The sequence below is a fragment of the Loxodonta africana genome, chromosome 1, assembly GCF_030014295.1.
Source record: "Loxodonta africana isolate mLoxAfr1 chromosome 1, mLoxAfr1.hap2, whole genome shotgun sequence".
Classification (NCBI taxonomy): domain Eukaryota; kingdom Metazoa; phylum Chordata; class Mammalia; order Proboscidea; family Elephantidae; genus Loxodonta; species Loxodonta africana.
In genome coordinates, this window is record NC_087342.1 from 77795518 (window position 1) to 77817734 (window position 22217).

The 22217-nt window shown below is 41.7% G+C and overlaps 1 protein-coding gene and 1 non-coding gene across 2 annotated transcripts; both read left to right on the forward strand.

Annotated features, from left to right (window-relative positions):
* Positions 1-571: 571 nt before the first annotated feature.
* TRNAS-GCU (transfer RNA serine (anticodon GCU)) lies at positions 572-653 on the forward strand. Its single transcript has one exon. It is a non-coding gene; the product is annotated as a tRNA-Ser (tRNA).
* Positions 654-13463: 12810 nt separating this feature from the next.
* ZSCAN9 (zinc finger and SCAN domain containing 9) lies at positions 13464-22070 on the forward strand. Its single transcript, XM_023540247.2, has 5 exons — positions 13464-13570; positions 15312-15803; positions 15990-16137; positions 18453-18548; positions 19701-22070. Exons 2-5 carry the CDS (start codon positions 15387-15389, stop codon positions 20312-20314), a joined length of 1275 nt encoding a protein of 424 aa, XP_023396015.2. The 5' UTR covers positions 13464-13570; positions 15312-15386; the 3' UTR covers positions 20315-22070.
* The last annotated feature ends 147 nt before the right edge of the window (positions 22071-22217 follow it).

Sequence of the window (22217 nt, forward strand, 5' to 3'; positions counted from 1 at the left end):
ATTCCACTTGTCCCGCTCTTCCAGTGAGCCATAACAGCCCCATCAAGGCACTAGCGCTTGTCTACTTTTTTTCCAAAACATGTTTTCACCTGTTCCTGACATGTTGCAGACTGATTAATGCCACGCACTACAGACGTGTCTCCCGGCCTTTGGGCATAATATAGAAGCAACTGAAAAGGAATCACGGAGCCAGGTTTCCGGGACCTCCCAGAAAACAGGAATCCCGGGAGAAGTTCTGATCAGGAAGCAGGGAAATTGATCTCTTAAATGCAGAGTGCAGCCACAGAGGGACCTGTGGGAGTCCGGACTGTGTCTCTGGGGGCACTCAGGACACTAGGCTGGAGCAGAATCAGCAAGCCCTGTTGACTTGCATCCAACAATGTGTGCCAGGCATTGGTTCAACCTGTTATTAGAGATTATGGCGGTTGTGAAACATACCTTGTTGATATCTGACTCAGAGTTTTGTTGTAAGGATTAAAGCAGAGAAAGGGCAATTAGATATACCAAATTGGTACAAAACAGCTGGGAGCACTGCACATAGGAAGAAATGGAGGAAACCAAGCTTCTGTGTGACGAGGTGGCCGAGTGGTTAAGGCGATGGACTGCTAATCCATTGTGCTCTGCACGCGTGGGTTCGAATCCCACCCTCGTCGGCTAGCTAAACATAGCTTTAGTTCCAAGCACTCTAAACCATGAGTCAACCCTTTGTTTTCAAGAGTTATTTCCTTACCACCCAGCTGAGTGATTCCCGCTAATCTTCCCTGGCTTTACTGTAGCAGCTATAGTAACTGTGAACTTAATAGTTGATTTATTTGATACATGTGTTATTCCCCCACTAAACTGTCATTACCCCACAAATTTTGTTCACCAGGGATTCCTCAATGAGGATACAATTGAAGAATTGAGGGTCATAGAAAAACTTTGCGTAAGAAATTTAAAGTACCTGATTAAATCATCTATAGAGTCTGTATACTGTACTTTGAGTTATTAAGGAATTTTCAATCTAATTATATCTCCACCGAAATTTTTATCTTTATCTTTATGCTAACTTTACCAAAACAAAACAAACAAACGAAAACTGTTGTGGTGGAGTCGACCTTACACAGGACAGAGTGATGAGAACTGTGTGGTAGGGTTCCCAAGGAGTGGCTGGTGGACTCAAACTGCCAACCTTTGTGGATATAGCAGCCGAACTCTTAACCACTGCACAACCAGGGATCCATGCTAACTTTAAAGAGCAAGAATTCCTGTCTTTGACAAAGAGTGCGGGTCTCTTTGCTTAGGAATATGACAAAACTAAAAAATATATGCCATATAATACTCCCAGTTAGTGACAAGGATTTCTTCCTGAGAAAAGTAGAGAAAAATGTTGTTATTGTGTGGTTTCTACTTGCGACTTCATCTTGACTGAGTTTCAGAAAGAAAAAAAGAATAGCATATTTCTTAATTTTATTTATTTTATTGTTTCCGTTTTTGAATAATTACTATAGTTACACAATTCAAAAAGTATAAAAAGCTATACAATAAAGTCTTGTCACCAGTTACTCTCTGTACCATTATTAGCCCTTATGTACCCTTCCAGAACAAACTATGCATTCATAAGTATGGATATAAGAATATATCGAAATAGGTATAAGAGTATATGAAAATATATATATACATATACTCATATTTATTTTTCACAAATAGCAGCATCTATAAATATTGTCCTGTACCATGCTCTTTTTTCACTTAACAATATATGTTAGAGAGTTCCCCATATCATTACAAAACATGATTTCTCATTCTTTTCTAAGACTGCACAGTATTCCATTGTAGGAGTTAACATAGATTAACCAATCCTTTATTGGTGGGGGAATCCCTGATGGTATAGTGGTTAAGAGCTATGGCTGCTAACCAAAAGGTCTAGCAGTTCAAATCTTCCAGGTGCTCCTTGGAAACTCTATGGGGCAGTTCTACTCTGTTCTATACGGTTGCTATGAGTTGTTTTCTTCATTTGGGTTATTGATAGACAGTTAGGTTCTTTCCAATATTTTTTTTTTTACGAACTGCTGAAATGAATAACTTTATGCATATACCATTTTGCATGTGCATTGTGTGTCCGTATCTGTAACAAAAACGTTTAAAAAGGAATATACAGTACTGTGTCCTAGGGTATGTTCATTTGCAAAATATTGCCACATTCCCTCCATAGGGATTGTATTGATTTACACTCCCAACCAACAAAGTGGAAAGGAGACCAGATCACACCTGCTTATGCAGCCCTATAAGAGTAATTATTATTTCTTGCTTCCAACTAGCATTGTCACAGGTCATCTAGATGGAAGTACAAGCATCCACAGTGAGAAGGAAATGATTGAGGATCCTGGCTTCTCATAAGCTTAGTGGTCTTGATTTTGTACAGATTCTCTGAGTAACCACTGACAATTTATAAATAGGACTAAATAAATATTCAAGATTCATTAGATTTTAGGAACTGGTCACATGAACTCCACCCCAACTGAATGGTTGGTAGGGTAGGGATTGGTGAAGTTGAGCCTTGTGTGGTTTGAGGGTAGGATTCGTTTGGATTTTTTTTATAATGAGAATGAAAATGAAATTGTCTAAATCAGAGATCTAAAATTGGATCACTGGATTCAAAGCCTTAGCTCTTATGCAACAGATGAGACTACTCTAGTTCAGTGTTCTCAAAAGTGTGGTCCCTGAGCAACAGCACTAGTGTCACCTGGAAACTTGTTAGAGATCCAGGAGATCTTGACATATGCTAAAGTTTGAAAACTACCATGCTAGTTGTTTTTGTTTCCCCAGACATGGTTAACCCAGTTACTGTCTGGACTGGTAAAATCTTCTTCCCCTAGGACTTAATGTTTCTCTCATCATTCCAACATCAATATGTCCATCCTGAATGTTCCCAGCCCTGCCAGAATTAATCACCCTATCGCTTACTTTGAAAACCAGGTGATGCAGTGGTTAAAGGCTATGGCTGCTACCCAAAAGGTTGGTGGTTCAAATCCACCAGCTGCTCATTGGAAACCCTATGGGACAGTTCTACTCTGTCCTACAGGGCCCCTATGAGCCGGAATTGACTCACCAGTAATGGGTCTGGTTTCTTGGTTTTTTTATGCCCTACTTTGTCCATGGCCACAAGAGCAAGGGAAACAATGTGGTCTTAAATACACAAGCCAAAGACCACCAGGATCAAACCTGTAGTCTTACAAAACTGGATTTATTGAATCAATGCAGAGGCAGGATAACTCCAGAGTAACCCTAGAAATGCTGGTAACAAAGTGAAGGTAATAAGCTCTTTTCTAAGGTTTGAGTTCCAGTTAAAGGATTCTGGGAAGGGCCTTAGGGAAGCGGGTCTAGATTGGGTGCTGTATCTGAGGTGGGATTAGGAGAAGCCAGGATTAACTAACTAGGAATTGGGTGTTATCAAGATAGAGCAAGGGCAGGTTAGCAATTAGGTATCCCCAGTGTCTTGGTAGTAGGTTTGGGTTGTTTAGTGTCTTAGCTATCTAGTGCTGCTATAACAGAAATACCACAAGTCGGTGGCTTTAACAAATAGAAATTTATTTTCTCACAGTTTAGGAAACTGGGATGGAAACCCTGGTGGTCTAGTGGTTAAGAGCTACAACTGCTACCCAAAAGGTAGGCAGTTCGAATCCACCATGTGCTCCTTGGATACTCTGTGGGACAGTTCTGTCCCCTCCTATAAGGTAGCTATGAGTCGCGATCGACTGCACGGAACTTTTTTTTTGGTTAGGAGGCTACAAGTCCGAATTCAGGGTGCCGGGCTTTAGGGGAAGGCTTCCTCTCCCTGGTGGCTCTGGAGGAAGGTTTTCGTCTATTTGAGCTTCTGCACCTGGGCAGTCTTCATGTTCCTCACTCTCTCCGCTCCCTTAAAAACCAAAAACCAAACCCAGTGCCCTCGAGTGGGTTCGGACTCATAGTGACCCTATAGGACAGAGTAGAACTGCCTCCTAGAGTTTCCAAGGAGCGCCTGGCGGATTCAAACTGCCGACCCTTTGGTTAGCAGCTGTAGCACTTAACCACTATGCCACCCGGGTTTCTCCGCTCCCTTAATCTGCTCTTTTTATATCTCAAAAGAGATTGACTCAAGATACCATACTGTCTCATTAACATAATAAAGAAAACCCATTCCCACATGGAATTATAATCACAGGTGCAGGGGTTTGGATTTACAACACATTTTTGGGGGACACAATTCAATCCATAACACCCATAAATAAAGAGGTGTAGCAAAGTGGGACTGGGGCGTCATTAGTAAGGAGGTAGTGAGCCGGCCATTGTGCCATTCCACAGGTGCGCGTGACCTTGGGGGGAAAAAATGTTTCCTAAATGTTAATTTAGCAACTTGTTTTGTCTGTGTGGGAGTTCCGGACAGGCGCACACGGGGTTAATGCGCTTGGCTGCAAACAGAAGGGAAAAGTTGGAGTTTCGAATCCACCCAGAGGCCGTTGGGCAGGAAGGCTTGACAAGCTACTTTGGAAAAATCAGCCACTGTAAACCCTGTGGAGCACAGTTCTACTCTGACACACATGGGGTCGCCGTGTGTCGGGATCCACTCCTGTCAACTGGCTGACTTTATTTTTGTCCGCCCTCCACGCCTGACAACGACAGCTGATTTTTTTCTTTTTCAATCTGAGCTGATTTCCACGGTTTCGCCCAGACAAGTTTTTATTCTTTCAGTGGCTATTTACTCTTCCTGAGTCTCGGCTTTAGGAAACTGATATCCAGATGCTTAAGCTGCAGGCATTAGGGAGTCTTTGGAGAGCACGAGGGCAGTTGTTCCCTCCATTTAACCCGGTCTAGAAAAACAAAAAAACCAAACCCACTGCTGTCAAGTCGACTCCGACTCATAGCGACCCGGTCTAGGGGCCAACGGAAATCCTGGTGGCCTAGTGGTTGAGAGCTATGGCTGCTAGCCAAAAGGTTGGCAGCTTGAGTCCGCCAGGCGCTCCTTGAGAGCTCTGTGAGGCAGTTCTACTTTGTCCTATAGGATCTCTGTGAGTCGGGATCGGCTCCAGGCAACGGTTTTTTTTTTTTTTTTTTTTTTTTCTTTAAGGGGCCAACACGCAGGTAGCGTGGCCAGCGGTTTCCGTGTTGGGTTTAGGCTCCAGCCACACCACAGCTTTGGAAACCCTGGTGGTATACTGGCTAGGTGCTGCAGCTGCTAACCAAAATGTCAGCAATTTGAATCCGCCAGGCCCTTCTTGGAAACCCTATGGGGCAGTTCTACTCCGTCCTATTAGGGTCAATGTGAGTCGGAATCCACGGAACGGGTTTGGTATTTAAGGGGTCAACGAGACCAGGCAGAAGGCGTTCCATCCCTCTATCCCCTTGTCGTTCACCCTCCCCTCCCCCCGCCCCTTCCCCCTCGATTAAGGAACCCCCCTGGAGATGAGCTTTCTTTTGCCTCTTGGAGGGCGCGGCGCTAGGGCCACGGGGACTTGCGCTCTCCAATTCTCTTCCCGCTGCGAGTTTTTCAGGCTCTTCTAGGCTGGAGTTGGAGGTGGGGTAGGTGGTGAAGAAGGAACATAGGGAAGACTGACTACCTTGAATTGTCGCGGCTAACTGGGCAGCCTTGTCTCGGAGGTGGGAAGTGAGCCGGGAAGTGCGCCCAGGAGCAAAGAAAGCGCGCCAGGCCGGAGCCGGCGGAAGGATTACCAGGTAAAATCGAGGGCACCTGGTTAAATTTTAATTTCAGATAAATAACCAATAATTTTTTAGCATAAAAACCTGGCAAACCTAGTTGGTGAGAGGATTCAGGGCAAGGCGGGTGGCAGAGAGAGCTTGCACCTGAGAGGACTCCGAGGCCAGTGGGTGTCTCGATCCCTGGAAATGAGAGACCACGTAACTACCATTCGGCTCCGAAGGAGTTCTTAAACGCCATAAGGGCTGTGTCCATTTCTGAGTTCTCCAGGGCTCTGTCTAGTTTGGACGGCAGGGAGGAAACAAACGCCGTTGCAGTGGACTCATGGCGACCCCTTGTGACAGAGTAGAACTGTTCCCGTAGGGTTTTCTCGACTGCAATCTTCAGAAACAAATCGTCAGACCTTTTCCCGTAGCGCCGCTGGGTGGGTTCAAACCGCCAACCTTTAGGTTAGTAGCCCAGAGCAAAGTATTTGCGCCACTTGGGGACCTCGGGAACACCGAAAAGAGGCATTAAATGGTGACTTGAGAATTTCTTCGCTTTGGAATATTACTGCTTTGTACTTCTTGGAGAGCACTGGTGGCACAGTGGTTAAGAGCCCCCTGCTAACCAAAAGGTCAGCAGTTGGAATCCACCAGACGCTCCTTGAAAGAAATCTTTTGCGGCAGTTCTACTCTCCTCGGAGCTAAATATATCCTTTCACCAGAAAAGAGTTTTTCTCAGAAGACGGGAGAAATTGTCTGCTCCAAGTCACCTTACCAGTGAGGTAAATGCAAAACTAGATTCAAAGGTCCTGTCAAGATTTGAATCCAGATCACTAGATTCCAAGTCCCAAATGCTAACCACTACACAATAGAGCAACTGGCTTGTAGCTTCTGACGTGGTTTCTAGGTGAAATAAATTGGTAAGGTCGTTAAGTTTCTGTTGCAAACAGAAGCCCATATGCTTCCTGCAACCAAGCTGTATGGTAGCATCAGCTTATGAGAATCTCAGATCTGGGTTCGGCCAAGTCCTGCGAACTGGGGCTTAGGCTTCAGGTTCCGATTTTGGTGGAGAAAAGGCAACGCACCAAATAAAGTGGGATTCGACTGTAAAGCTACTGTCACACACTTCCAGTGGGAGAGTAAATTGCCTTTCTGGAGGACAAACTGATGCATCATTTGCCAAGCTTGAAAAGTAGATATTAGACTTCAAATACAGACTCGCACATACAGAGTCCACTGATTTTTGAAAAAGGTGCCAAGGTGATTCAGTTAGTCAGCAACTGTACAGTATCCATGTGCAAAAATAATAAAATAATAACCCTCATCTTTACCTCACACCATGTATAAAAATTAACTCAAAATAGCTCTTAGACCTAAATGTAAAACCTAAGGCTTTAAAATTCCTGAAAGAAAACTTAACGGAAAATCTTTGTGACTTTGAGTTAGGTAAATATTTCTTAAATAGGACAGAGTAAAATAAACCATGAAAAAAAAATTGAGAAAATGGACTTTATCTAAATTAAAAACTTTTGTTCTTTGAAAGACACTGTTAAAATGAAAGGGCAAGCTTCAAGCTGACAGAGATATTTGCAAAACACATGCCTGATAAAAGGCTTATATCCAGCATATGTAAAGGATTCTTGCAACTCAGCAATGAGAAAACAATTCTATTATCCCCCCTAAAAAAAAAAAATTTGGTAAAAGAATTTGAACCTACAACGTCAACAAAGAAAATATACAGATGATAAATAGCACATGATGGCAAATAAGCACATCATTAGTCATTAGGGAAATTCAAATTAAAACACAATAAGATACCACTATAAGTAAAACACCACTAATTTTAATCTATTAGAATGGCTAAAATAAAAAATTTAAAACTCGAAAATACTAAGTGCTCACAAGGATGTATAGCAATTGGCACTCTTATACATTGCCAGTGGGAATACAAAATAGTACAGCCACTTGGAAAAACAGTTTGGCAGTTTCTTATAAAGTGAAACATACACTTTTTGACACAATAATCCTACCACTAGCTATTTACTCAAGAGAAATGAAAATATATGGCCACCTGTACATGAATGTTTATAGCAGTTTTATTCATGGTCACCAAAAACTGGGAACAACCCAAATGTTCATCAGTGGGTGAATGGATAAAGAAATTGTACATTCATACAATGGAATATTACTCAGCAATATAAAGAACAAACTATTAATACACACAACAACATGAATGAATCTCAAAAGAAGTATGTTAAGTGAAAGAAACCTGAAACCAGGCCCAAAGGCTTATACTATATGATTCCATTTGGGAAAGGGCAAAATCAGGTCAGTTGTTGTCAGGGTCTGGGAATGAAGGCTGGCTACAAAGGAGCCAAGGGGATACTGAGAGGTGATGGAAATGTTCTGTATCTTGATTGTAGTGGTCCTAATAAGACTGTGTGTTCTTAAAATTCATGCGCTGTACACATTTTTATGTGAACGTTGCTGTATGCAAAGTATACTTCAATAAACGTGACTTTTTAAAAAGTGGATATTATTACTCAGCAATTCCACTTCTAAAACTCTATCCTATAAAAATACTTGCATAAGTTCATCAAGATATTTGCCAAAGAATGTTCAAGATGGCAGCCCTTGGAAAGAGGGTCCAATAGAGGGTTGGCTAAGCAAATTATGCTGCAGCAACTTAATTGTACTACCACATAACCATCACAAAGAATAAAATAGGTAGGTACAAACTGAAATAAAAAGCATGCTACAGACAGTAATGTATAGCAGTTTCTATTTTTGTAACTGTCATTCTAGAAGTACACATACAATTATATACTCCATTTTAAGTAGTTTGGAAGAATACATACCATAATTCAAAGGCAGCAATTCTTCTTCTGTCTTCCTTATTCATTGTCCAGCTTTCACATGCATATGAGGCGATTGAAAACACCATGGCTTCGGTCAGGTGCACCTTAGTCCTCAAAGTGACATATTTGCTTTTTAACACTTTGAAGAGGTCTTTTGCAGCAGATTTGCCCAATGCAATGTGTTATTTGATTTCTTGACTGCTGCTTCCATGGGCATTGATTGTGGATCCAAGTAAAACAAAATCCTTAACAACTTCAATCTTTTCTCAGTTTATCATGATGTTGCTTATTTGTCCAGTTGTGAGGATTTTTGTTTTCTTTATGTTGTGATGTAATCCACACTAAGGCTATAGTTTTTGATCTTCATCAGTGTTTCAACTACTCTTCATTTTCAGCAAGCAAGGCGCAGGTTGTTAATGAGTCTTCCTCCAATCCTGATGCCACATCTTCCTCATATAGTCCAGCTTCTCTGATCATTTGCTCAGCATACAGATTGAATAAGTATGATGAAAAGATGCAACCCTGATGCACACCTTTCCTGACTTTAAACCACACAGCAGCCCCTTCTTGTTCTTTTCCAAACGACTGCCTCTTAATCTATGTACAGGTTCCTCATGAGCACAATTAGTGTTCTGGAATTCCCATTCTTCACAATGTTATCATAATTTGTCATGATCCACACAGTTGAATGCCCTTGCATAGTCAATAAAACACAGGTATACATCTTTCTGGTATTCACTGCTTTCAGCCAAGATCCATCTAACATCAGCAATGATATCCCTGGTTCCATATCCTCTTCTAAATCTGGGTTGAATTTCTGGAAGTTCCCTGTCAATGCACTGCTGTAACCGTATTTGAAAGATGTTCAGCAAAATTTTATTGCATATGATTTTGTTCAGTGATTTCCACATTCTGTTGGATCACCTTTCTTTGGAATAGGTATAAATATGGATCTCTTCCAGTCAGTTGGCCAGGTAGCTGTCTTCCAAATTTCTTGGCATAGATGAGTCAGTGCTTCCAGCACTGCATCTGTTTGTTGAAACATCTCAGTTGATATTCCATCAATTCCTGGAGCCTTGTTTTTTCCCAGTATTTTCAGTGCAGCTTGGACTTCCTCCTTCAGTACTATAGGTTCTTGACCATATGCTACCTCCCGTAATGACTGAACACTGAACAATTCTGTTTGGTCCAGTGACTGTGTATTCCTTCCATTTTCTTTTGATGCTTCCTGCATCATTTAATATTTTCCCCTTAGAGTCCTTCAACATTGCAACTTGAGGCTTGAATTTTTTCTTCAGTTCTTTCAGCTTGAGAAATGCTGAGGGTCTTTTTCCCTTTTGGTTTTCTACCTCCAGGTCTTTGCACGTATCATGATAATACTTTGTCTTCTTGAGCTGCCCTTCGAAACCTTCTGTTCAGCTCTTCTATGTCATCATTTCTTCCTTTTGCTTTAGCTACTATATACTCAAAAGCAACTTTCAGAGTCTCTTCTGACATCCATTTTGGTCTTTTCTTTCTTTTCAATGGCTTTTTGCTTTCTTCATGTATGATGGCCTTGATGTCATTCCACAACTTGTCTGATCTTCAGTCATTAGTGTTCAATGCATCAAATCTATTCTTGAGATGGTCTCCAAATTCAGGTGGGATATACTCAAGGTCATACTTTGGCTCTCTGGACTTGTTCTAATTTTCTTCAACTTCAGCTTGTATCAGAGCAGTTGATGGTCTGTTCTGCAGTCAGCCCCTGGCCATGTTCTGACTGATGATATTGAGCTTTTCCATCATCTCTTTCCACAGATATAGTCTATTTGATTCCTGTGTTTTCCACCTAGTGAGGTCCCTGTGTATAGTTGATGTTTATGTTGTTGAAAAAAGGTATTTGCAATGAATAAGTCATTGATCTAGCAAAATTCTATCATGCAGTTTCTGGCATCGTTTCTATCACCAAGGCCATATTTTCCAACTACCAACCCTTCTTCTTTGTTTCTAACTTTCACATTCCAATCACTAGTAATTATAAATGCATCTTGATTGCATGTTTGATCAATCTGAGGCTGCAGCAGTTAGTAAAAATTTTCAGTTTCTTCACCTTTGGCCTTAGTAGCTGGTATGTAAATTTGAATAAGAGTTGTATTAACTGGTCTTCCTTGTAGGTATATGAATATCATCCTATCACTGACAACATTGTACTTCAAGATAGATCTTAAAATGCTCTTTTTGATGATGAATGCAACACCATTTCTTTTCAATTTGTCATTCCCGGCATAGTAAACTATGTGATTGTCTGGTTCAAAATGGCCAATACCAGTCCATTTCAGCTCACTGATGCCTAGGATATCACTGTTTATACGTTCCATTTCATTTTGGATAATTTCCAATTTTCCTTGATTCATACGTCATGCATTCCACATTCCTATTATTAATGGATGTTTGCAGCTGATTCTTCTCATTTTGAGTTGTGCCACATCAGCAGATGAAGGTCCCTAAAGCTTGACTCCATCCACATCATTAAGGTTGACTCCACTTTTAGGAGGCAGCTCTTCACTAGTTGTATTTTGAGTGCCTTCTGACCTGAGGGGCTTATCTTCTGGCACTATATCAGACAATGTTCTGCTGCTATTCATAAGATTTTCACTGGCAAATTTTTTTCAGAATTAGAACACCAGGTTCTTCTCCCTCATCTGTCTTAGTCTGGAAGCTCAGCTGAAACCTGTCCACCATGGGTGACCCTGCTGGTGTTTGAATACCAGTGGCATAGCTTCCAGCATCACAGCAACATGCAAGCCACCACAGTACGACAAACTGACACATAGTAGGCAGGAAAACCCAATCCAAATCCAAATGTCTGTTGCCTTGAATAAAAGTTCTGTTCACTCCATCATGGAGAGAGCACAATGTAATCAATTTGCCATCAGGTGGCAGGCTGTTCCCACTGGGATATTATACCATAGCCCTATGGTGCACAGTGTTGGTTGAGAGTCTTAAAAATTGGACTCTCAACAGTAGTGGTGTCTAGATTAGCCATAATGAAAGAAAGTCTTCTTTTTTTTTTTTCCATTTCTTTCTTCTCTCTTTTTTAGCCAATGCCATATGCTCAAAAGCATCTTGAGCAAAGTCGAGATGGTTGAAAAAAGAGTTGCTGACATCTATAGAGCAAATAGTTTTGCCCACTTGCTTACTGAAACCTTCTCACACAGGGTGTTGGTGATGATTCATATGGGACACAAATATTTTTACACTTGGCACACATTCTAAGAGGCCTATTCACATACTAATTTACCTAATCTCTTTACCAAACCTCCAAATCTTTTTTTTTTTTTTTTTTTAAGCTTAAGACATAACCTACAGCAGAGCCAGTATCCCAATGTGTCTGCTTCTAGATTCAGGTAACCCAGCATTTCTTCTTTTTCCTCAGCAGAGTGGCCTTTTCAATATTTTCAATACCCAGTGCCGTCGAGTCGATTACATATTTTCATAGGGCTTACCAATTCTAAGTCAAAAATAATTCCTTCTGTTTCAGGACACTTATTAAGATACTGCTACAGGGAAATCTTTCCCCAAACAGCTGGGGACCAGTCTTCCTCAGAGAGCTTTAACACAGGAAGTTGAATGTGCAGCTCACATGATCCTAGGGTGGAGCTTACCTGAATCCAATAGTTAAAATGTTTGACCTATTAAGAAGCACACATAAACCAGTTAGAGAGCCTAACCAATTGCCAATGAGCCATTTGAGGTTTCATACAAATATGAAAGCTGTACTTATTTGTCACAGATAGGCATCCAAAATGGAAGAGGATAACATATTTAACAGTCTATCATATCCCGATGGAAGTTGAGTATCTACTCCCATTATATAGTTCATTCATAAAGTTTGTACTCCCAATATATAGTTTGTTAATAAAGTTTGCAAATGAGGCATTACATGGTAAGTTGGAGAAAATCATTAGGATTTTGAGCAAATTTTCTTCATGTTGGTGCTCTTAATGATGACACGCTTATTGGATATTTGGAAAAAGTTGAAGTGAATGTGAAGCTTGAGTTTATTCAATGCCCTTAGATGGCTACATTGAGGAAATCAAGCAAAGAAATTCTACAAAGCTACATTTTTTACGTTAAAGGGCATTTTGGAACCTCATTGGCACACAAGATACTTTCTTACCTCTGTGATAAAATAAATAAATTAAAAACAGGAAACAAAACCTAGTTTAATCTGTGCAATGCCACCATTCTGGTTGACCTAATAAAATTGGTCAATGACTAACGGTACTTATAATTATGCTCTTTTGTACCAATAAATTTAATTGGTTTTGTATTATTACTAAAAATCAAGATAACTTTTGTAGGAAAAAAAGGAAAAGGAATAAAACACATGTCTATCAGTATCTAGGGACCTGGGTAAATAAATTGTGCATGTGACACTGAATGAATTAGACCTATATGACAGATAAAGATGTCTAAGATATATGAAGTGAAAACATTAACTATATGGAGAGGAAAAGCTAAGTGTAAAATAGCTAATGCCATTTAATATTTGTGTGTGTGAGAGAAAGAGAGGGAGGGAGATTGAGAAATGATACAAATTCGAAACTAACAGTGAACAGCGGCTACCTTGGGGAAATGGACTAAGGTGGGACAGGACGGGGTTTCACATTTTACTTCATTAATTTTGACATTTTCTGAGGTTTTTTAAAATCATAAAAAAAAATCATGTATTAATTCTCATATACTTTAAAAAAAAAAAAATCGACATTTTCCATAGCTACCAGTCAATTCTTCATCAGTGTTTTCAGTATAAAACCTGTAAGGGACACACACTGGTATAAAATTCTGGTGCTGTAATTCCCCAGAAAACTTCAGCGTTGGTTCCCAAGTGAGAGAGGCGCAGGAAGCAGGAAACCGAGACCCGCAGTCCTAGACGGCCCGGAAGTGCCTGCGCTCGGTCGGCGGGCGAGGGTGGGCTGGCGTCTTCCCGGCCCGGCCATTGTTTCCGCTGCTGCGCTCCTTCCAGCCTCGGGCATAGAGCGCCCCCTCCCTCTTCGCCCTTTCCGGGTCTCGTGAGTCGGCCCCTAGAACCCGAAGGGTGGGAAAGGGCTGTGGAGATTGAACCTCAGCCCGGGGGAAGTCGGAGCAGGGGAGGCGCAGGGGTCTGTGTCCGGCGGCCCCGGGAACCCCTGGAACCAACCCGTCTTCCCGGGGCTGTGGGGACGTTGTGAGGGCTGCGAGGCAGGAGGGTCACCACGGTGAAAAACGACAACAGGATTAGAACTGATGGGAGGAAACGACTGTAGTCTAAGGAAATATTCTCGGGGGGAGAAGAAGTTAAGGACAAATTAAACAAACAAACAAAAAAAAACGTTTTGCAGCCCGCATCGTGGAGGGCCAGTATACCCTCTCACCATTTGGTTGCAAAAGCAGATAAGGGGCGTTTGAACAGACTGGTTTTCAGGTGCAGAACGTGACACTCCCTGATTCCGTTTCCTTTAGGTCAATGAGTCTGAAATCTTAGAGTGCATACAGATCATTGGGGAACCTGTTAAAGATGCATATTTGGGGGCCCGCTTCCCCCCAATTCAGTAGCAATAGATGTCGGCCACACGGCTTGTCAAGCAGGAATTCAACATCTGATCTGTGTGTACTGACATTTTGGAGACCCTCAGGCCTCCTGGGTCTCAGGCACTGCCTGAATTTATGTGGAAGACATCTTTCTTGGTTTCTGTGGTTTATTATTGCCCCAACAAAGAATTTGACCATGGACAACCCACTTAACTTCTCCTAGTCTCTATTTCTTATCTTGCAAAATAGTGGTTTCTACTAAAACCTCAGAGGGCGATTGTGAGGTTTAAATGTGGTCTTGTATCTGAAAGCATTTTGTAGACTATTGTACAGTGCTGACTGGTTCTCTTAGGAAGCAGCTGGGTGGTGTGGAAAGCTCACAGGACTTGGAATCTACCAAAGTTTTTCTTCTTGTAAATTTAGTGAAAGCAATACCAATCTTAAATGGTTGCTTTGAAAATTAAAAACTCAAGTAAAGACTTTAATAAATGTTAGTTCATTCATTTAGTCAAGGTTGAAACTAACAGTGAACAGTGGCTACCTTGGGGAAATGGACTAAGAAGAGACAGGATGGGGTTTCACATTTTACTTCATTAATTTTGACATCTGAGATTTTTTAAAATCCTGTATTAATTCTTGTATACTTCAAATAGAATTATTTGTAATTCTATTTGTTCCTTCTCTTAATTTGACTTTCCTACAGCATTCTGAGTGATCTGTATGGTCCCTGATTTATGGGCCATTTCCGCCATGAACTCTGTAAGGTATTATTACTATTTCTTTTTCACACAGAGAAACTGAGATTAAAAGAAGGTAAGAAACTGGTACAAGGTCACACAATTAGTACATGTTGGAACTGGGATCAAACCCAGGTATCTTGAAAGCCATTATGACCTTATATTTTCCATTTTTCCCATCCTTAGTCACAAAACAGACAAACAAACAAAAAAACCCCACAGAAAAACCGTTGCTATAGAGTCGATTCCAATTCATAGTGACCCTATAGGACAGAATACAACTGTCCCATATGGCTTCCAAGGCTGTCATCTTTACAGATGCAGATGGCTGGAGGGTTCAAACCACCAGCTTCCTGTTAACAGCCAAGCACCTAACCACTGCGCACCACTAAAGGGCTCCTTATTTCCAGTGAAAAGCTTTAAGGATTATGACAGTTGCTTGTATTATATTTTTATCGTCAGCTTTTGCCATTTTTCTATTTTAACAATGATTTTTATTCCTTAGGGAGGGAGTCTCCAAGGCTGTTTCTTGAAGCATAGCTCCAGTTGGAGGGTACCTTGTAAGCTATTCAAGATCAAGATGAATACAGACTTGAAGGAGGTTTTATCCTTGGATATTCAAGCTCCTGAGGTGTGGGAAGCACTTCTGAAAGACAAAGTGGAGGCAGAAAGCCTCCAAAGACAGGAATCCAGTCTGAAACGCAGTAATCCACTGGCAAGAGAAATCTTCCGAAGGCGCTTTAGGCACCTCTGCTACCAGGAGACACCTGGGCCGCGGGAGGCTCTTATCCAACTCCGAGAACTTTGCTGCCTGTGGTTGAGGCCACATGTGAGCACAAAGGAGCAGATTTTGGAACTGCTGGTGCTGGAGCAGTTCCTGACTATCCTGCCTGAGGAGCTGCAGAGCTGGGTGAGGGAACATTGTCCAGAGAGTGGGGAAGAGGCCGTGAGTCTGCTGGAGGATCTGGAGAGAGAGCTTGATGAACCACAACATAAGGTAGGAAGGGAAATTTGTTAGGGAAAAATGTGTATGTGGGTCATCAAGGACCTTGTAGCCTCTGCTTTATATCTCCTTGACTTTGATAATTAAATAAGACCTTGGTTCCAACTTCCTTCTTTCTGGGACATGTTTTCTTCGGATAGTTATCTCTTCAGAAGTCAAATCTTATCTACTTGTCCCCAGATGGTAGCCCACAGACACGGACAAGAATTCCTCTTTAAAGAGAGAGTACCTCAAGAAGAGCAGACGTCACTGAGCCTTCAATCCCAGCCCAAGGAGCCCCAGCTCTCATGTGACCCTGCTCAGGAGCCCCACCCTATTGGAGAGACAGGTGAGGGACAGGATCTATCTGATGTCGAACAAAAACAAACAAACCTGGAGATGCAGAAACAAGAGCAGAAGACTTTTTAGCAGGTAGGAGTTGGGACTGATTACCCAGTAACCAGGGTACACATGGGCTTACTTGTGCTTACTTACTAATCTGTAGTGCACGGTTTCACCTGTTTTTCTTTGATGTGGTGAAACCCATGTCAAACTGTGCACTACAGTTTAGTAAGAGTAAGCACAAGTAAGCCCATGCGTACCTTGCTTACTGATTAATCCAGCCCTGGGTAGCAGCAGTGTGCAGTGCTTCTGAGTGCCAGTGTGCTCTGTGCTTGTATTCGTCCCCCTCCCCCACTTGCACTTCTCTCCCTGTGTACCGTCCTGGATGTCTCCTGGCACACGGTGCATTAGAAAAGCTTTCGGGAATCACTGAGTCCAGCTTTAGAGAATGGGCTTTGAAGTTTGACAGACATAGGTTCAAATCATGGCTTCACCTTGTGGAAACTGCTTGTTCTTGAACAGGTTACTTAACCACTTGACCTCAGTTCCCTCATCTTCAAAATGGAGTTGATAATAGTGGGTACTTTGGAAGTATGTACTCGGCACTCGGGGCAGAATCAGCTACCTTCCCATTCTAGCTCTCCCTGCAGGAATTGGCTCCAGTTTCTGCTTGATTTCCCATTTATAACATCGCAGCCTCTTATGACCTTTTGTTAACCTCTGACAATCAACATTCAGCAGAGTTCTGGTGTTTTCAATTTCACATTATCCCTGTATGTACCAAAACCCCACCTTCCCTGGCCTCTCTGCCTCCAGCCTCTATTTCTCTCATCTGCTCTAGCAATCATAAAATTATCATGGATTTCTGCCACTTAGAACACATCTCTTAATTTAATTTAAAATATAGTTGTTGAGTAAATCCTGTACACAGTACAAACTTTTCTCTTGTTCCTGCGACCTCATCATATTAAAAATATGGTTTCATTTTACTCTTTTATGAGCATATTTCCAGTCTATCCTTTGTTTCTTCCTTTTCCCCTCCTCATGAACCTGGACTTTTCGTTTTCCAGCCACTTCCTTTCTTCCATCTTCCAAACTGCCTCTAAAACCCTGCTTGTAATCCCCTCCTTCAGGAAGCACATCTGAGTAAGTTCATCCACCCGCGTCCATCCATCCATTTAGTCATTCATAATCGTTCAACAGATATTTATTAAGCATTGTCTCGGTTATCTAGTGCTGCTATAACAGATACCACAAGTGAATGGCTTTAACAAAGAGGAATTTATTTCCTCACAGTAAAGTAGGCTACAAGTCCAAATTCAAGGTGTCAGCTCCAGGGGAAGGCTTTCTCTCTCTGTCGGCTCTGGAAGAAGGTCCTTGTCCTCAATCTTCCCATGGCCAAGGAGCTTCTCAGGCACAGGGACCCCGGGTCCAAAGAACACGCTCAGCTCCTGAGGCTGCTTGCTTCCCTTTCCTTTTATCTCTTGAGAGATAGAAGGTGGTATAGGCCTCACCCCACGGAAACTGCCTTTACATTGGATCAGGGGTGTTACAATCCCACCCTAATCCACTTTAACATAAAATAATAATCACAAAATGGAGGACAAACACAGAAATACTGGGAATCATGGCCTAACCAACTTGATAACACACATTTTTGGGGGGACATAATTCAATCCACAACAAGCATCTACTGTGGCTACAGGAAGGTATCAGGGGGGCATGTACAGATTCAGGAGTTCTCCGTGTAGGACTATGACTGAAGGTGTGTGTGTGAAAATTCAGGAAAAGCCAGTATTGGGAGCAACATAGTAAACTTTTGAGATTGCAAAGACTAAATTCCGATTCTAACTCTTGAACTTTCTAGCCAAGCAGCATTTAAAAAGTAACTTTATTTTACTGAGTTTCAGCTTCTTTTAAATTTGTCCTGATTGTAAAAATCCAAATAATATACAAGTTTATATAGTAAAAGTCAAAGTTCTCCAAATTTGACTTCTCCGGAGCAGTTTGCTGTGTATCTTTCCAGATTTTTTCCCATATATAGAGAGTCTGTCTAGCTATATATCTATCTTCTTTTTTCCCCCCAGTTCTTTAAAGAGGTGGGATAATAACATCAAGGGGTTTTGTGGTGAATCAGTTTGATAATATGCATGAAAGTGCTTTGTAAACCATGGAAGGCTCTATAAATGGTAGTTATTAATAGGTGGAAAATGACTTAGTTTTTCTTTTCTACCTGGTTCCCTTTTACATTACATATACAAATATGAAGCTTGGGGAAAAGGGCAGTACTGATTCCACTCACGACCCATCTCTACTCTGCAGACAAATTTCTATTTTCCAAGCCTGTTGTGATCTCCCAGCTGAAAGAAGAAGAACTGTGGTCTAACAACAGAGGAGGCCTAAGAGATACCTATCCAGGTGCGTGAGGGATGATACAATTAGATGTGGAAGAAGAACCAGGTGTTTTGGTCAAAAGAGGGTGTTGGGGGTTGTTTTCCTTGCAGTTTTCTGGGTTGCAAGGTGAAATCACAGCTGGGGATCCTGAGGCATCCTAAGGATACTAGAGCAACCTGCTTTCAAGTGTTCAGACAGTCTGGGTTTGTTTCTCTCATTTCTCACCTTCAACTCCTTCAAGCAAAGAAGGTCTGAGAAGGTTGACTGGACACTGTCCAATACGGAACAGTCCTGAGGGGCCACCTTTGCCTCAGGTGCCAGTCCCTGGGCTGATCATTTGAGGCCACGGTAGTAGGATTGGTTTCAATCCTTTCCGTTTTATTCATTCACCCAGCAAATAACTGTGAGCAACTAGTATATGCTAGGCACAATTCTCAGGGAATAAAACAGAAAGATCTCTGCTCTCATGGAGATTAGATTGTAGCAAGGGGAGACGCATAATAAACATAAAAAAGATATTACTAGTATATTAGAAGGTAAAAATATAGCAGGATAAGGGAGATTTAGAGTGCTATGATAGGGCAAGCAGACTATGGTATTAAATAGGGTTAAGATAAGTATCATTGAGAAGGTAAGAGTTGAGCAAAGACTTTGAGCTTTGCTGTCATTTGAGGTGAGAGATTTTCAGGACAAGGAAAATGCCAGAGAAAAGTTCCTGTGATGGGCACAAATCCAAGAAGGTTGTAGATTTGAAAGTCATAATGTACTCCTTAAAACACCTAGAAGAGTAGAAGCTTAATACTGGCTCCGTAAAGGAGTGAATGAACACATGAGATCACTTTCCTTGGAGGCTGTGTACCTCAAAAGGGCGAAGGAGCTCCAAGTGAAAACTCCAGAGAAGTCACCCTGACACTGACCCTTCCTTCCCCATGAGAAAGTATGAAAAGATCTCTCCAGGACCAGTCTATATGGGGATGGACTGAGCAACATTTTGCCAAAGAGGGCAAACTTCCCTCCTTACCTAGAGGAAGGTTTTACCACACTGATGCTTTGTTTCTAACCTTTTTCCTGTTTTATGATGTCAGGCTGTAAGCATTTTCTATTTCTGTGAATGTAATGACCCTCCCTTAGGTTTAGGGAACAACTGATGTTTACCTAGTCTTTTTTTGGTTTTAGATGGAGTGACCAAGACTGAGGACAGAGAGTTGGTGCTAAGAAAAGACTATTCTAAGATAGTGGGACCACATGGGAAAATTTTTCATGGACAGAACTGGGTATCATACCAGGGTCCCCGACATGGAGAAGTTGGTAAACATAAGAGTCAAATAGAGAGGAAATGGGAAGACACTTTGGGAGAGGGAAAACACAAATGTGATGAATGTGGAAAGAGCTTTGCTCAGAGCTCAGGTCTTGTTCGACATCAAAGAATTCACACTGGAGAAAGACCCTATGAATGTAATGTGTGTGGGAAAACCTTCAGTAGGAGTTCTGGTCTTTTTAATCATCGGGGAATCCACAATATACAAAAACGGTACCACTGTAAGGAGTGTGGGAAAGCCTTCAGTCAGAGTGCAGGCCTTATCCAGCATCAGAGAATCCACAAAGGAGAGAAGCCATATCGCTGTAGCCAGTGTGATAAGAGCTATAGTCGGCGTTCATTCCTCATTGAGCATCAGAGGAGCCACACAGGGGAGCGACCTCATCAGTGCAATGAATGTGGGAAAAGCTTTAATCGTCACTGCAACCTCATTCGTCATCAGAAGATCCACACATTGGCTGAGCTTGTCTAGCTCTTGCCATATGCAGATTTTTCCAGATTACACACCAAGTTGTGCGGGGCAGGGTAAGAACTAGAAAATGTCTCTTTCTTCCTGTCTCCACTAAATGTGTTTTGGAACATATCTAGTGAGTGGCCGGGGGACATCCCAGGAAGAAGATTTGGGTTTTTGAGGCTGCTGCTTTCCTTTTCTTCTTTCCCTGCTCTTACTATCACTGCCCTGTTATTTAATCTCTTTGAGATGGCTGCCAAACCCTCTTAGTAATGTAATAAACAGTGCTGCTATAGCCAACATGCCTGAAAAATCTGTGTCTATGTGTAATTTCTAAAGAGCACATAGAGCTCTGCCAATATTTTATAATAACTGAGTCTTTGGTGTGATCCGTGACCAATGCCTACATTGTAAACGCCTTTTCCATTTTCCCGCTTCCCTGTGATGCATACATGTCTCTCCCTTGGCATAGTGACCAGCATTGGCTTGATGCTTTGCTTTGTGCTGAGTGATTCCATTTACTTAACCTCAGTGGATCTCACCGTAATGGAAATGAATATTATCATCCCATTTTACAGATGAAGAATCTAAGATTCAGGAAGACTCCCTTAGTGCCTTTCCATCACATCTTCAGCATCCAGATAAGATACCATAAATCTCCTGAATTTTATCCTTCTCCTTTTTCCTTCTTGGCCTAGTTCTGGAGAAAATTTATTTCCCCCCTGTATAGATTCTTGGGAAAATTTCCTACAGTTTCAACAATGTGTAATGTTTTAGCAGAAGCTCAGAGAAGAGTTACGTAGCTTTGCATTTTCTGTCCCCAAAGGAGGCTCTTTTCCAGTGAAATTTCTTCATGAGGAGAAATTTCTTCTACCTGGAACTAAAGCACACTTGAGATTTATGTACAGTCCTTAAAATTTCCCATGTCCCAAAGGCCCTCTTTTCTTCTCCCTTTCTCTCCTCTTATGATTTTCCTCACTAAAGCTGCAGCCCAATTTCTTCCCTTTAACGTGTTTGACTTGTGTAGAGATTTCTCAAGAGATGGAAGTAAAGGCAGGGAAGTCCTGCGGTTTCCTAGGGATGACCCTATGCATACACAGTTTGGGCTTTGCATTGTTTTTCAGTAACTCCTAAATATTTGTTTGAACTGGGGATTATACACTTTAACTCATTTATGGGAAATTTCAAACAAACAAAAAGACAGCTAAGAGCCCTCCTGGGGTCAGAACAAACCTCAAGGACTTTCCTAAAAAACTACATCTGTAAAAGGGTTTGAAGTTAATTGGATTACATTGTGGATCTATTCATGCCTTAAGTTATCATCAAAAACAATAGATTTATCAGCCACCAATTAGTGGAACCTACCAGCTGGTTGTAAAACCAACAGAGATAGTTTAACAGAAATCAGGGAAAGAGACAGTCAAAGAGAGCCTTGCCAAAGCCAATGTTACCTTGTGATGACTGTGTGCAGGTTGCCGTGCCTCTATGAGGCTTTGCTGGGCTCAGCTGTGCTGGTTCCCAAGATACCACTTAGATTCAGATCTCCACTGGTATTTCTTATTCAGGGAAGCAGACTAGAGGATCAGCATTATTTGGTCAGTTTGTTCCCAGAATTATTTGAGCACAAACACAAGGAGGCTAATGGAAACACATCATGCCTCTGCAATGTCTGTTTCAGAACTAGCACACTATCACTTTTGCTTACTTTCTATTGGCCAAAGTAGGTCACAAAGCCAAGCTCAAAGTCAGTGAAGCAGGAATGTATCTACTTTTATAAGAGACAGGTCCCTATTGCTGATGGGCAGAAATGGAGGTGGGAAGGGGAGGATCAGGAGAGGGAGGATGAACAACAACCAAAAAAGTGCAGAAGTAGCAATATTAATCTCTGACAAAATAGACATTGAAGCAAAATCCACCACAAAGA